At 38.3% G+C, this 16,754-nt stretch overlaps 1 protein-coding gene across 3 annotated transcripts in view; it reads right to left on the bottom strand.

Annotated features, from left to right (window-relative positions):
* The window catches only part of LYST (lysosomal trafficking regulator), a 159,988-nt gene that overhangs the window by 57,654 nt on the left and 85,580 nt on the right, over nucleotides 1-16,754 (bottom strand). For all 3 annotated transcript variants that reach the window (XM_039528956.1, XM_039528954.1, XM_039528955.1), the window contains exons 24-32: nucleotides 15,530-15,707; nucleotides 14,005-14,174; nucleotides 11,904-12,134; nucleotides 9,263-9,429; nucleotides 8,385-8,537; nucleotides 5,861-6,052; nucleotides 2,156-2,334; nucleotides 697-903; nucleotides 257-433 (exon numbers count right to left, since the gene is read on the bottom strand). In XM_039528956.1, coding sequence (XP_039384890.1) covers nucleotides 257-433; nucleotides 697-903; nucleotides 2,156-2,334; nucleotides 5,861-6,052; nucleotides 8,385-8,537; nucleotides 9,263-9,429; nucleotides 11,904-12,134; nucleotides 14,005-14,174; nucleotides 15,530-15,707 — 1,654 coding nt within the window. The remainder of the gene's footprint in view (nucleotides 1-256; nucleotides 434-696; nucleotides 904-2,155; nucleotides 2,335-5,860; nucleotides 6,053-8,384; nucleotides 8,538-9,262; nucleotides 9,430-11,903; nucleotides 12,135-14,004; nucleotides 14,175-15,529; nucleotides 15,708-16,754) is intronic.

The raw sequence follows: 16,754 nt of genomic DNA, 5'->3' as shown, positions 1-16,754 counted from the left end.
GCTTGCTAACAGATAGCACCATGATGCAATCACAACGGCAGGCTGCCACCTGCATCAGGGCCTTCGTTATGCACTGTTTGATCACTGTCAAATAGGGGTCAAACAACCAGCTTCCCAAGCCTAATAGAAAATGTGATCATCTTTGTGAAGTAGTTGCTGTACACTACATATTCAAGGAGTATAGCATTAATTGCAAATAAGGAGGTCAACTAATGAATTCTGGTTCACTAGGAAATGTTCATTAATATTCACATACCTCTTTCATGGCATTAAGGAGGTCTGGTTTTGGTGGAGCACTGGGAGAAATGCATTTATAGCCACAAAATTTTAATGCATTCATAAATACTCCTGATGATACTTGTTCTTCTTTGGTCAATTCATCCTTATGATCATGCACTAACTCATACAGATAGAGGGCTAATTTAGGTCCATGCTAAATGAACAAAAAAAAGTATAGTTATTCTCATTTTGCCAGTAGAACATGAAGAACTTGCTATATAAATGTATATATTTTTATCTATTATCTTTTCAGGTACACTAGGACAAGTTTTCTCTACTAATGCTCGTGATTCTTGAGCTATTCTGGATTTTTCCTCTCCTGATCTACACTCCTGCAAATATTTTTTAAATTTAAACCAGGATGTTCATGTGCAAGGGCTTCAAAGTTTTTATGCTTAAAAATATAGCAGTGCTTACTTGCAGAGGTACGCTGAGACAATCTCGCATAATCTCCTGGTGGTTTGTTTCACATACAATCTCCAAAGCTTTCTTTCTTTCTTGCAATGGTTGTGCTGGAGACAAAATATGCACGAGGAGTCTTCCAAGCTGCATACGGAATGTATCCTTACAGGACCAGAGGATTCTCCTCCACTGTTGCCTAGGAGTGCTGATTCTGCTTGTAGCCTAAAGCAAGAAGAGATTTGTTTTCCCCATCCCAGTAAACAGGGTTTCTCTGATCAGAACTTTGCATAGAACATACAAAGTAAGCTTGCAAAGAAAACTGGAACAGGAAAGGATAGAGTAAATCTGGTAGAAAAATCTTATTGAGGAAGCACATTTACAAATAATTATTTACTGGTTCAGACGTTTAAAGATGACCTTACAAAGGGAAAAAAGGGTTTTGATATATAAAGATGACTTGAAGGTGTTTATTTTTCTGTTTTTTCCCTGACATTAGAAATTCAGTTCTGGTTTAGGCTAGAAGACTAGGATGTTGAATTAACAGAACAATGGTGTCACAACAGCCAAGAGTGAAAGTTGACCAACTCTGAGGGACAGGATTTTTAATCAAATTGTTTTAAAAAACCCTCATTTTTGTTAACTTTAATCACTAACTATAATCAAGCACTAGTTGCAATTTTTCATGAAGGAAGCCTTTGCTAAAGATTAACACCTTAATTGACAGTTTGATATCAGAGCTCACAACAAACATTCCTGAGACCTCCAAACGATACTCAAGCAAAAAAGTCTGAGACCAGACATGGCATTCCTGATAGTTCCAAGGTTAAAAGAGTTAATCTCTTTCAGGTCTTCCTTAAGTCATAAAGGAACAGAAAATAACAAGTCAAATTTTTATTAAATCCATTGCAAGCTCACCTTGGGAACATAAGAGTACAGTGAACCAACAGCAGCATTCAGGGAAACAGTTTTTGGTCACATCCTTTTTTTAAAAATATATATAATTTCTTTTTTAGATACAAAACCAAATGCTTTAAGTTTTCCATGTGGACAAAAGCTACTCTCACCCCAAATCCAAATCTCCATATCTTGGAACTCCCCTTGCTACACATCTTCTATGGCCTTGCTCAAATCTGAAGGATGGGAGCTCAGCTATGACAGGCCTCAGAAGTACTGACAGACCCTCCCCCCCACCAAACTGATTCTAAAACGTTTTTTCCACTTAAAAAAATCTTTGTATTTTTGTTTTTAAATGAGCACCAATTTATGCAAAGATCAAAACTTATCCAATATCAGGATACTTTCTTTTATGCAATGGCCAAGTGCAGTTGTGTTATAATACCTGAGATACATGTCGAGATGCAACAAAAACGCAACATTTACAAAAAGGAACAGTCCTACAGAGACACAGCATTTGCCCCAGTGGGGGCTCCTTAAGCAATAGGAGCTAACACAGATAAACTGTCTAGTTACTTACAATAGATACTTTGATTCCTTCAACCATCATTTTGAACATTTCTTTCAGAAAAGAATTTGTATTACTAGGAAGTTCTCGTTGGTCCTCCTCTTCAGAGGCTTCCAGCTGGGCTGTTGAAAGTCTGCACTGAATTGTGGTCTCTGGTGTACCCAATACATCAAAACAATCTTCAGTAGGTTCTTAAATGTTAAGAAGCACAAACAGATCAATGGCATCTCGGGCCATGCTAACTTAATCCTAGTGTACTATAAAGTAGTACTAGTCATTTATCCACTGTATTACACTGTGAATATATAAACAGTTAATCTAGGCACTGGTTAAACCAAATTAAAAATTAGAGTTAATCATTTAAAGACTCCATTCTGCAACTATTCCACATGCAGAACTCGCATACATTTCAGGTCCCACAAACAACAAAAGTGGCCCCTAAAGAACACGATTCTCATTAAAAATTCAACCAATTCACAGAAATGGGGGCAAACAAAGGTGATTGACTAACTTTAGTAAATGGAACGGTTCTGACAAGCCATATGGACACTGAAGCCACACACACTAGATTTCTGTTGAATATAAAAGTTTCCTTAAATATGCTTTATCCTAGTATTTTTGCATGCAATTTTATGCACCACAGAAGACAGTACAGCCCAATCTGCTAATAGGCCAGGTCCTGGCAGGTGAGAACAAAGCTGTGTCACTTCCCCTGAAAATCCCAGTACTCTGTGGATTGGGGGCATGTGGTCCTGTGTCCCCAAGAACCTCTGGATGCCAAGGTCTGTAGTTAAAAAGAGGTCACTCAAAGACAGTGTCTCTTGAGACCAACTCCTCCAGACAGGGGATGCGAGACACTTATCTTGAGGGGAGTGGGGGAGGGGGGGAAGAAGAGAGAACACTTGGTGTATTGTATGTCATACAATAGGAGTCCATTAGTATTTGCCTTAAAAATCTAATGAAAAGCTGGCAGAGACGTCAGAACAAACTAACAGGAAGAGGCAAATGGCAAGAGGGGGACCATATCTTGACGTGAACACCAGAGGTCTGATCTGGTATATTCAGTGGTACAAAGAGAGACAGGCATCCTTCACCAAGGAAGTAAATTGACAGCAAGTTTGCTTCATGAAAAAGGGATCTCAACCAGGCTTGGTTGAAAACACTGGGTGAGAAACTTCTCAGGACAGGAGGATAACCTGCAGTTAATTAAATTTAAGTTTTAGAACGCCTGTGAAACAAATGGTTATATCTAAACCGAAGTTGTAAGATCTCTCACACTATTTCTTATCTGAATCTCTATTTCCCTCTTTAATAAATTTCCTTTTGTTTTATAATTGAACTCAAGTGCTGTGTGTAATACAAGAGCAGTGGTCTAAGATAAAACTGGTGAACTGTGGTACACTGTTCCTTTGGAAACAGAGGATCTGAGATTTGTGGGTATCCAGTGATCAAGGGCTGGATACCACAGAAAGGACTCAGGGCTGAGGTACATTTGTTGTCATCCAGCAAGGCAAAAAACAGGGCTGGTATAGTTCAGAAGACAATGCCTGAGTGGCTGACAGGCTGGTTGTGTTAAGAGGCTAATGCTCTGCTAGCACAAGCAAGAGTTCCTCAAATTGGAGGCAGCTGGTAACAAGGTGACTCACAGACATGGCTGCCCTAAAAAGCATCACAGGCCCTGCTTGGCAAACCTTCCACCCTCTGAAACCAGCAGGAGTTGAAGTGGGGGAGACCCTCTGCCCCCCAAAAGACTCTTATGAGAAGGTGGGGGAGTCAAGACCTGGAATGTGAGGTAAATTGGGGGCAGCACATGGCTGTAGGGACATAGGGAAATAGGAAAGGACAATCATACAGAATTTCCACAGACCCATAATCTACAGGGAAAACCTCAGAGTTGGCAGGTATGGGTGCATATGGAATGGATGGATGAGGCATTGGGAAGATGGATGTGGAGAATGAGTAGCTAGATGTATGCAAAGGAAATGTATAGGCCTACAGTTCTAGAATTGGAAAAGGAGTAGGTGTGGAGTGAAAGTCTGTATGTAAAGACTACAAATTGAATGAAAGTGGATGGTGGAACAAATGCATGAAGTGGAGTGGGTGAGATATGTGCAATAGAATCATAGAATATCAGAGTTGGAAGGGACCTCAGGAGGTCATCTAATCCAACCCCCTGCTCAAAGCAGGACCAATCCCCAGACAGATTTTTGTCCCAATTCCTAAATGGCCCCCTCAAGGATTGAGCTCACAACCCTGGGTTTAGCAGGCCAATGCTCAAACCACTGAGCTATCCCTCCCCTCAATAGGCCTGTGAAATTTAAAAATAACTTGCCTAATTTTTATAAAAAGTTGCAAATATTGTCAGGTATGCATTATTATAGAAGAGTTCTAAATTTGACCTACATTTCTAATAATCTCCTAATAATCTCATTACCTAATAATCATTACCTAATAATCTCAAAGGTGAGAGGCAAACTAGAAAAGCTCCCCCTTGCCTTAGAATTAATTAGAATTAGATATTTCTCACATGAACTGGTCCAGTTCAGTGAAATAAAAATTAGATCCAATCTGTCAAGTATTTAAGACAAGAAGCTGAGACTAAGCACAAGTAGTGAGGATAAATTTTAAAATAAAAAAAAATAAATAAAAAAACATGAATCCAAATTTTGAGAGTCAGAACACCAAATACACTCCACTCTCTTCATACCCACAACACATTAAAAACATGAATACATTTTTAATATAAGAAAAAACATTAGCCTGTCAGGCAACAATAAATATAAAACAACCCTTTGCCCGGCTATGCTGGAAGGACAACAGGAGATACTGGATGTAGTTTAATTAGGCAACAACTTTATTCTTATATGCCTGGGAGGACCTGGCAGATACAAGTGCACAGTGCAGGTAAGTTGCTTAATCATTTATATATATACTTATGGGGGGAGCCTTCCATCTGCCTTCCTGCTTAACCATCCCAGCCCCCAGCCAATGCACTGCTGGGACCTCAAAATTCCTGCCTCCCTCAAATGGAGGGAGCTATAAAGGAGAGGGGGATTGGCTTCATGCCATACCAGACATAGGAGCCCAAAATCCCCTTTCCTGCATTTCCACTCCTTTGAAGGATACCCCTTTAAATCCTTTACCAATCCATTTTATCTGATCACTGTATCCCTTCCCTATGGAATACCTACACTGGACATCCACTGCATGTTACATAATAAGTTGCCACATTATAGCCTAACTCCCATTTCATGTTCATCCCAACTAAGCTCCCCCTCCTCCCCCCAAAATCCACTGCGGGGAAGGCAAAAAAATCCGCTTTGCCTTGGCCAATCTGGCAGCGAAGGGAAAATTCCTTCCCAGACCCCCAAGAAAGTAGCAACTAGTGCAGCGGATCCTGACAAAACCCGGTATTTCACTACTTCTGTGGGCGGAGGGTGGGGTACTGCTCCACCTGATCCAGGTAAAAGAAGGCTTTTCCTGCATCAGCAAGGACCTATATAGTCCCTGCCCTCTCTGCTGGTCACCTGGGGGAGGGAATAGTCAGCATCCCCACACTGACATGGTCTGCAGTGCAGTAGAAAGTCTCTCCCTGACTTTCTAGTCCTTAAAAGGGCGCACTCCTTTTCCAACAAGCAAGACAACAGCCCCCACCACTTAATGTGTGGGGAGGTCATTATAAGCATAGTTACCATATATTTTTCCCCCTGTTCCTACCTTGATAAATGAACCTGTTAACTGCTAGAACAGTGAGTCTCTGTAACCTCTGTATAAACTCATTCTCAGTGGCTCGAATAGGATTCTCTTGGCTCATTCTCCGCTGCATCATCATGTTAAGTTCATCACTTGCTACTAAACGCATTTTCATCACCAGTGTGTCAGACTGAGCAAGAGAAAATTTCCTGGAATCTTTAAGTATAGAAAAATATATCAATATCATCCTCATGAATAGATTAAATATCACAATCGTAAATTAATTGCATGCACCAATAACTCATCTAGGAAAGGAAATTGGTTGTGGTTATGAGGGAAAATATTTGAAATATATTTCTTTAAAAACGAACAAGGAATGTCCAGGTTCTTCTTTAAATTAGTAAAAGTGTGACAGTTTTTCCACTTGAAAAAGAAATGTATATAAAATTAATGTAATTACAGAGCATTAAAGTCTTTAGAGATTTGATGAAGAACTCATCTTAAAACTATAGCACATTATCTATTTTCTTTAGAGTTTTCAAAATGATATAATTTCTCAGAAATATTCACTGTACAAAACAGCTTCTGGTCACTGTTTCACTTCCCTACTTTTATAATGTTACCACATCACTGCTGTTATTGAAAAGTTAATTGTTCTTATACTAGCATGCTTATAGAATGTAGGTTTTAAGCAATGTGAGGTTAACAGCTCTGAAAGGTAAACACATTTCATATTGATCTATCAGAAGTTATTTTGATAGATGCATCTATTTCATATCTAATCCTGCAAAACATTTCCTGAGAAATGTTTTTGCAGAATGAATTGGTAGGCATGACCACCACTACTGCACCTGCTTCTGTAGGGAACATATATGAAGTGAATCCAGTGAGGGACTGGAGGGGCAGCTCCTGATATAACAGACTGAAGGAGGGGGGCATCAGAAGTTGACTGTAGGAATAGAAGTGTTGTTTTGGTAGACGAGGAATAATGGAATCTTTCACTGCAATGGAACCTTGGTTTTAAACAATTAACAGAACACACATCAGTTTTTTATTTAATAGTCTTCAGTGAAATCTTAAATGCAGCTGAATATAATGACCTAGATTCACAGAGCACCTTTCAGTCAAAGAATCCAAAAGCGCTTCACAAAAATGATTCACAAAGTATTATAGTCTGAACTGGTAGTGCTACCTAGAGTTAAGGTTGCATAACACTTTCCATTACAGCATTTATTTGCTTATGAAACTAATGGTTCAAACTGAAATTATGCATGCCAGGTGTCTACCTCAAGTGGATTTTTTGTGTGTGAAAGTTTCAGTTAAAATAGTTCAGTTAGTTTTACTTAATCTCATTCTTAAAACATTTTTTTAATGTTAAAAAACATACACTCTTTCAGAAGCTCTACCACCTACATGCTTTGGATCAGGAACTTGAAACTTAAAAATCTGCCCTAATTTATCATCCCCCTCTAGTAGCTGGTCCACATAGCAGTAGGGAATTCTCATCCTCTATCAGTTACTCTGTTAGCTTAAGTTGTAGACTGTGGATTTAAAGATCAGAACCCTGTTCATGACCTAAGTCGGGGGCTCCATATGATACTACATGACAATTGCTTTTCAGGGTTTGTTTGAAGATTAGGAAATTATATACAAATACCTGTATGAAAAAGAATGTAAGGTTGCAAAGGCACATGCTCAAGTTAGGAAATGCCAGAATTAAAGTTGCCTTTTTGCATATGCATTATGATGCAGTCTTTAATTATATGATCACATAACCTTGTGGGGAAAAGTAGTATGTGATCATGTATTAAAGACCATCAAAATGCAAGGAGGACAAGTTATATAGGCAGCCTTAATTCTGCCATTTTCTAAACTTCACTGTGTGACTTTGTAATCTTAATGTTATTTTAATGCAAGGTGTGTATGTGGGGGGCAGGGTTATATATGTATGTTTGTTAACTCATTATTTCAAATCCAAGTTGAATTTGGCTCTGGAGTCTTCAGGGATGGCACAGTGTTAAGTGAAGGAGAAAGTATTGCTGCATTCCCTTCTTCCAACCTATAAGCAACACTTATTCTGCACACCTACTGAATGCAAAATTTGTACTAAAGTTACACTTCTGTTCACCTGACATACAACATAGAAAACTTAGATCATCATTTTTTCCAAAGGTGGATTTGCACTTAGGGTGATCAGACAGCAAATGTGAAAAATCAGAATGGAGGTTGGGGGTAATAAGAGCCCATATAAGAAAAAGACCCCAAAATCGGGACTGTCCCTATAAAATTGGGACATCCGGTCACCCTATTTGCACTAGACTTTTGTTTCCCAAATATAGTAGTATATTGATTGGTGAAATGGTCATGTAGTACCAAAAGTAAAGTTGCAGGGAACTCATCAACACAAGCACACAGATACACACTTTTACAACCTCCGTCTCATTGAGTGCCAGTGTAGAAAAATATGACTGGCTCCATCACATAACGAGGGCAGGAGAAGCTTTAAAATTCTCTAAACACAACATACTATTAAAATTTAATCACTCACCAGCAATGCTTTTACGTTTTTGAAACATTGCGTGATGATGGGTAGCAGGTAAACGTAAAGAGTTAGCCAGATCCTGAGAGTCTTGGTTTGCTGTAGCTTTTATTAATTCAATAGCTGCCTGAAGAACTCTGAATTGCAGAGCAATTGCCATGTCTACAAATGAGAGGCAACAATGAGCACATGACATTTTCCTCAAGGTAGTTTACATAAATAAGTTTCTGAAATGTTAGCATGTTTCTTATTTTCATTTTATCCTTTACATATATTTCTATAACACCAAAATAATAGAATTTCACATATTATAAAACTTTTGAAAACACATTTTAACACTGGTTTCAAAAAGAGGTGACAAGCTTTTTTTCGAGACGTTGATGGAAATTAAAAAGGGCAAGATATTTTTAAATTTCAAAACTACACACTTCCGAGAAAGTCACTGCAAAGCCACCCCAATAATAGATGCACGTCACAGTACCAATTACAAAGCAAAGACTCCTCTCCTCCCTTTGGGAAAAACAGCCACCAAATTTTAATGTCTTCATAATTTTATTTATTAAAAGTTATAAATGGAAATAACTTATATAGAATCTTTGAATATTGTCACTATTTTCATAATACTCCAAATATTCCATTCTAGGCCTTTTACCTCAGATGCCCAGGCAGAACTCCAGTTACTGGTACATGTTTATAAACCACAGATTAGGACTGTAATTAAGCCATTATTGTACGAGGGTCATTTACAGGAAAATAAGGTACACAACCAGGTACCCCCATCCACTCTAACAATTAACCCATTTTGTGATAGGAATATCCTCTGAAATCTATGAGAAAGTTAGTGGTTACATTTTCAAATCCTGTGGAAGTGAAAGCTTATGACTTACTTCGTGTCTTCTCATTTTTATTATTTTGAAGATGTCCCAGTAGTACAATGAGGTCCTCAATAACACGAAAATACTGAGAACCTGAGGAACTGCAGGCATGAATTGTGACTGCTACTAGCAATTGTTGTATATCACACACAAGCAGCTTGTAGTCATTCAAAGGAATGCTGTAAACAAAGTCAGATATAATTACTACAAATAGTGCCATTTTAATTCTGATTGTTTCATATGAATACAAAAAATTAAACACAGTACTTGGTATGGTTAATAGAAGGAAAAGTAATTTACAGATAATGTTACAAAATCCAAACACTGCCACACTTAATCTGATACTGTTGAAGACAGGGAAACAAACTGACACATAAAGGCAACATTAGCTATGTTTTAGTTCAGAGAAAGTGGACACCCAAAAATCTCCAGAAGAGATTCCAGTGTTAAGAATGAAGTTCCATATAATAGTCTTGAAAGCAAATGACTTTTACATTATAATTCAGATTTGTTCTTCATTTAAAGTTATCAAATCACTGAACTTTAAACACTACCATTCTCTCCAGTTCTGCAACCATAAATTAGTGTTATACTGAACATTCAAAATTTTGAATATTTGTTCTGCGCCATAGTAACTGAACACATGAGCAAACAGTTTTACTTTCTCCTCTGTTTAGATTTCAAAAAGGAAGTATGTAAAATATGTTTAAACATATCAGCTTTTTTGAGTAAACTTAGTGCATTATTAGATTGTGAACAGTGCAGCTATTCTTTGGATGGGAGTAGCAGACTATTCTTATGTAAACTGCATCGCTTCCCCAGTCTAGTTGCTCCTGCAGGTCAGCCACCGGTCACATTTTTAGTAGAATGCTATTGCTTCTTGTCCATGATTGATGTTTATTTGCATAGTATAGTGTGACTTACATCTGGGTTTCTCAACCTGGGAATCATGGCCTAAGACAAGGAAAATACCTGACTTTCAGTTCTTTAGTCCTATCTCTGACATTGCTCATTTAAGTCTCAAAGTTTCTTAAGTTCTACACAAATTTAATGACCCTCCCCTTAGTTTAATTGCTGATCATCATTTACATCAAAATGAAAGAACTATGACTACAAGTTCTTTATACTAAAGAAATTAAACAAATTTTTATTTCCTATAAGAATAATTTTGTTGTGTCCCTTATTTTTGGTCTTTGTTACAAACTGCATCCAACAGTTGAGCCCTGGTAAATTGAAAGGTATGCCTTTAGCACCCTCCTCCTTGCCAATAGTAACCACTACCTCCCAGAAGCTAGGACTCTTCTCTGCTGTAAACTCATCTGGCTCCTTGCCTATGCACGGCATAGCAGACATAACAGCCAGCTGGGCAAGGAACGGGATGAGCCTGAGAGCAGCTAGCCAAGCCAAATTCCTTGTCCTCCCTACAAGAAGTCAGATCCAATATGGAGAAAAAAAAAGAGGCCAGGAGGATTCTTGAACGTTTTTCTGCCTTCCAGTTTTGCATTCAAACTGTCCCATTTTTAAATCTTCTAACATTGGTTCATTTCAAAATAGAGAATTTTCAAATACAAACACTACCAAAACCTCTCAGACACTACCACAACTTGTACATTTATTTTACTGGAAGGTAGATTAGCTATTTAACTCACCTAATCCAACAAATTTGTTAGCTACCATTTACAGATGAATTGCACAATGGAAATGTTAGACAAATACACAGTGAAAATTAACGAGGTTTTAAGAAGTGCCATGATGAATGAGACAGATTTTAAGTCTAAATTTACTTTAAGACTAAACATAGCACTATCCATTGATCCAATGTACAACTATGGCTCACCAGGAGACGACTGCTGTGGGTACAAATTAAAGTACAATATCTAATTTCTTCAACTGAATTTAAGACTGCGAAATGTTTATTACAAAAATGTATGACCAAGTTATCTGAAAAAACAAGAGTGATTTAGAGCTGTAATAATAGATGCTTTGTACTAGAATTCTGTACAAAAAGTCAGTTCTCTACTATTAATTATATCTCAGCTAATGTCATAAAAGAGTCCATAAAATCTGCACATTATGGCCTGCTAAAGAAATTAAGCACATTGTTAAATTTAAACCGTGTGAATAATGCCACCCCTATTCAACAAGGCACTTAGGCACATGCCTAAATCCCATCAGTCAATGGAATTTAAGCACTTGCTCCCTCCCCCCAAATTAATAAGTCATTGCCATGGTAACTGGACAAAAATACTTTTTGCTAGATAAGTTTTCAAAAGAAGCGCTTGAAAAATGTGGTAACTAATGAAAAACCTACATTCCTTGCTTTAACAAGTTCTCAAATGGACCAATGAGATTTTACAAGAGTTTCCTAAATTAGACCTACAAACACACAAAAGTATGAGAGACTTTTTTTTGTCTGTTTGTTTTTGGAGAAGGAAAGAGCACACACAGGGCTATCAAAAAGAAGTGTCTCTTAAGCATAAGTGAAGCAAGGTATTAAATACACTGGGCCTGATTTTCATTTCAAATCATACCCCATTGAAAAATAATTAGAAGCATATTATATATAAATAAAATCATGCTTAAAATAATTTAGTGTGAACTTGTAAATTGTTTTTAGAGTGAATCTGAAATATTCAAGTAATGCAACACTTACTTTGTTTCTAGACCATTAAGGGCTGCTAAAGTATTACACAGCACATACAGCAAACCATTATCAAGCAGCATGTCTGCCATTTTAGAGCAGGAATTTATGATTTGTAGCAGAAGGCAGAAGGAATTATGCAGCAGTATGTTGTCATAGAGAGAATTCTCTATAAGTCCCAGAACAGGAATGACACACCATTTTTGAAAAAGTCCAGCATTTTTTACATCTTCCATGTCAAATCTATTAAAATAGAAACAAATAGGAATCCATCATCTGTCCTTAAAATCATCATCACAGTATGCACAACTGAATTTTGAATTATTGAAAAGATTATGAATACTAGGGAGTCTCTATGTTAACTGTTATGTACTGGCCAAGGGATGGGAGTGATTTCCATGGCATTTCATTTCCTGTCAATGGCAATGCTTATCTAATCTGTTAATGGTAATAAGAATTACAGAAAATGCTTGGAAGGCTTACAGGGAAATGAGACCCCTAAAAGAGATATTAATGAAGTTTAGCTACTACAAATAGGTTTACACTACACATTTCATAAACAGAAAAATCTGACTTTCAGCTTTTCCTAAAAGTCAGTGGCATAAAAGTTCTCTTATGACTCATTCTATTTCTCATAATAAAATATTGCAACTTGCAGTGCCACTGTCATGAAATGAGGTATGGGTTTGCTGTAATAAAATAATCCACTGACCAAGAGGAGGCTTTGATATACTGTATTCATTACTGCTGAAACAAATTATATCAAGGATGAATACCTCTTGTTCATTTCAACTCCAGAAGCCATAAACTGAACTACAGTCCTTACATTAGGACTTTCTATCACATAATGGAAAAGGAAATTAAATTACCATTACAAATATATCATTGTACCACACCATCACTAATATATTCTGAAGTAAGCATCATAGAGGATTCCTAAAAGGCTAAGTCTCATCCCCATCCACCTCAGTCCTTTCTGAGGAGATGTCTGCTTTCCTTCTTGGGGCTGGTATGACATCTGACAGGTTCAAAGCTTCCTATTAGCATAAGTGGTTAACTTCTGGTATATGTAAGAAATAATCTGAGAGTACTGATCTTGCACTATAGTAGGCAATTGAAGCAAGAGCTTTTTCCTGATTGGGAAGATTGTAGGCCTTTGGCTATACCTGGATGTTGACTCTCCATTCTGTATCATTAGATCTCTGCAGTGTTAAACAGAAGGGTCTGACTAGCCATATATTCAGAGAAAAATTACTTCCCACCGCTTTGGCAGAACGGCCTGCTTAAAGTGAGATTCTCTCTTTCTGCAGTGCTTCTGTGGGATTCCTCCTCTTTGTGGTACAAGGATGTAGTACAAGGACTGGCAACTTTTAGCCCCCTAGCAGGCCGGGCCAGTTTGTTTACCCACCGTGCCCGCAGGTTCAGCCAATCGCAGCTCCCACACTGCTTCCCACAGCCCCCATTGGCCTGGAGCGGCGAACTGCAGCCAGTGGGAGCTGAGACTGGCCGAACCTGAGGATGCAGCAGGTAAACAAACCGACCCGGCTCACCAGCAGGCTTACCCTGACGGGCCGCGTGCCAAAGGATGCCGATCCCTGATGTAGTACCATTTGTGGAGATGACACTAAAGAAAGTCTAGAGATTTTGATTCAGATGCAGATTAGGGTAGCAGTTGGCATAGAATTTTTTTTCTAGCTAGTTGTCACAATTTGGTAGGCGGGGTCTAAGGTGGAGTTTGAGTTGTTAATATTGCCCAGAGTTTCATATGGGCTCTGACTGGAGAATGGCAAGGGCTAAACAGACTATCGTAAATTCAAAGAATGTAGAGAGGCTTCAATATTGAAGATATGGGGCTCCCTCTCATGAAAGGCCAAGTGAAGGTGCACCATGTTCTGGTAATTAAGGGAAAACTGAGATAAACTGAGTTTTTAGAGTTCCAATAAACTTGCAATCAGAAGCATTTTTGGTGAGGAACTGTTTATAAGGCTGTCTGCTGTTGAAAATATGGTGGGACTTAAATGGAATTATATCCTTGCCATGAGCAGACAACTCAATATCGTTGCTTGAACTAAAACAGTGCATCTTCTGAATGCTGAAGAAAAGCAATACTTACTCTTCATCAAGACCAACAGATCGACCAAAGAGCATTTCCAAAAAGCACTCCACAAGTTCCTGAGTTCCTTGATGAAGATATAACTGGTTGGCTAACAAGGAGAAGCCACGATTCTTTAAGAATTTTTCCTTTTGTTCCCTGGTTGCTCTGTTGAAATATGCATCCAACAACTAGAAAGAAATGCACAATTTTGATTCAAGATTAAATATTTTTATGCATCATTTCCTTGGAAGTTTAAATATTCTTGTTTGCAACATGTTCCATTCAGAAAGGAAGAGTTAAAAAGATTTAAACATTTTCAGATTCCAAATTAAGTGACAAATTCTTTCCTTTGATTGTGTTTGCACTTTCCATTGACCTCAATGAATCATAGGAGTGGAAGGGACCTCCAGAGGTCATCTAGTCCAGTCCCTTGCACTCATGGCAGAACTAAGTATTATCTAGACCATCCCTGACAGGTGTCTGTCTGTCTAACCTCCTCTTAAAAATCTCCAATGATGGAGATTCCATAACCTTCCTAGGCAATTTATTCCAGTGCTTTACCACCTTGACAGTTAGGAAGTTTTTCCTCATGTCCAACCTAAACCTCCTTTGCTGCAATTTAAGCCCATTGTTTCTTGTCCTATCCTCAGAGGTTAAGAACAATAATTCTTCTTTCTCCTCCTTGCAACAACCTTTTATGTACTTGAAACTGTTATGTCCCCTCTCATTCTTCTCTTTTCCAGACTAAACAAACTCAATTGTTTCAGTCTTCCCTCATAGGTCATGATCAATATAGATTTATTTATATGAAAAATGGAACAAAAAAGTTTATAATATTAAAAATTTTACATTTTAGCTAAATTGTTACTGATTGGTGACTTAAATAGTTTTACTTTGTATTTATCTATCCATCCATCTTCTTAACTAAACCTTTGAAGTTCCTCTTCAAACTACAAGCCAAAGCTACTCCGTAGGCCCTGCCTCAAGAGCAAAATTCTCCATTGCAAACTGTTTTCCCTCTTCATAAGAGGGAGAAAACCACGCTGCCAAAAATCAAGATAAAACCCACAGTCAGTTTAAGTTAATACCTAGGCAAAAGTCACACTGCAATGGGAACGATCTCGAGGAAGGATTTCAGGACTAAGCAAACACTGGAGGAAATAATTTTTGTATGATGCACTACCCGTACTGAAGGATGGTCATTTATTTTTCTACCATGTTACTACCATTTTTATGTGCTATTTGCTTCCATCATAGGATTTGATTTCTTCTGTTATCTCTAATTTATATAAATTCTATAGTTTAACTATCAATTGAAAAGATACTTTTTATGAAGAAATTCTCAAACATCTAGATATAATCAACTCAGTTTTAAAAAGGCTTTGTGGGGATAAAACTAGGGGAATATAATAAAGAAGTCAATCTTATTTTTGCTAACAATCTGCATATAAAGAACATCTTAGATCAAACTTTGCATATATTCAAGTGAGCTAGTTTATATGCTTATCTAAGTTGCAAACATTTAGACTGTATATACTCCTACTTTAATGACTCCTTGTTGTATGAGAGGAGATGGATGGTTCACAAGAACGATAAGAGTGTCAGGCTGAATAAGTTTGTCTATCACATCTTCTAGCATGATATCTGGCAGGATTAAAAGAATGCCACGCAAGAGGTCATACAATCCACAGCATATAAGCACAAGGCAATCTTCTGTGGATCTGAAAACAAAGAGGAAAATGTGCTATTACTATATCGAATTGCCTATAAACCATAGGCGTGTATAAGTATCATTACAGGCTACCTGCAGGGGGAAAATGACCACCCCTCACCTTTAAGCGCACGGGGGAAAGAGGTGTTGTCCAGCTTGCTGAGTGAGAAGGAACAGTGCTTTACAGGGGGGTGGGAGAGGCTCAAATTCTGCTTCAAAAGGGGGAGTGGGTCAGCATGGTGATGCTGATTCATCCCCTGGAACGGCTGAGTGGTTGAAAAGGGGCAAATCTGGGCACGAGAAGCCTCTTTTTCCAAAAGCAGGTGAAGCCACTCCTTTTTAGGGGGCTTTGTTACGGTGAGTGAAGGGAGTTAGGCTATATCTTGCAAATCATTATGTAAGTGTGGGGCAGATGTTCAGTGCAGGTATTCCAGGGGCGGGGCGGGGAGGGAAAAAGAGAAGTGTATAGTGACTGGCTAAATGGCTTGGTAAAGGACTTAAAAGGGAAGAAGTGCTGGTTAAAGGAGCGGAATGGGGAGACTTGGGGCTCCTATGACTGGTCTGGCAGGGAGCCAACCCCCCTTTTCTTATAGCCCACCTTAGCCCTTCTTCGAGGTCCCAGCAATGGGTTGGTGGGGAACCTGGATAGAAAGAAGGGGGCTGGCAGAACTGCCTTGAGTAGATATCGAAAGAACATGAGGATACCTGCACTGTACATGTTTATCTGCTGGGTAGTCCCAGATATCTAATAATAAAGTTGTGGCATGATTAAAACCATATCAAGCGTCTCCTGTCCTTCTTTCAGTATAGCTAGACAAAGGTCAGACTAATGACTGTCTGACGAAGGTATCTCCCCAAACTCTTCCCAACTCTCTCCTCTTCTTCCTTTTTTTATGGCTTAATTCTTGACTGCAGTCAGTAGAGGGCAACATGAGCAGAGTTATTTGTATTACAGTAGTGTCCAAAGGTTTCAGTCAAGTTCAAGGCCCCACTGTGCTAGGCATCATACAAACAGTTAACCCTTCAAGGTTGGGATTAGCTAAATAATGTGGAATTT

This window comes from Mauremys reevesii, linkage group 3 (assembly GCF_016161935.1).
Source record: "Mauremys reevesii isolate NIE-2019 linkage group 3, ASM1616193v1, whole genome shotgun sequence".
Taxonomy (NCBI): Eukaryota; Metazoa; Chordata; order Testudines; family Geoemydidae; genus Mauremys; species Mauremys reevesii.
This window is presented reverse-complemented; position numbering and strand designations above follow the sequence as displayed.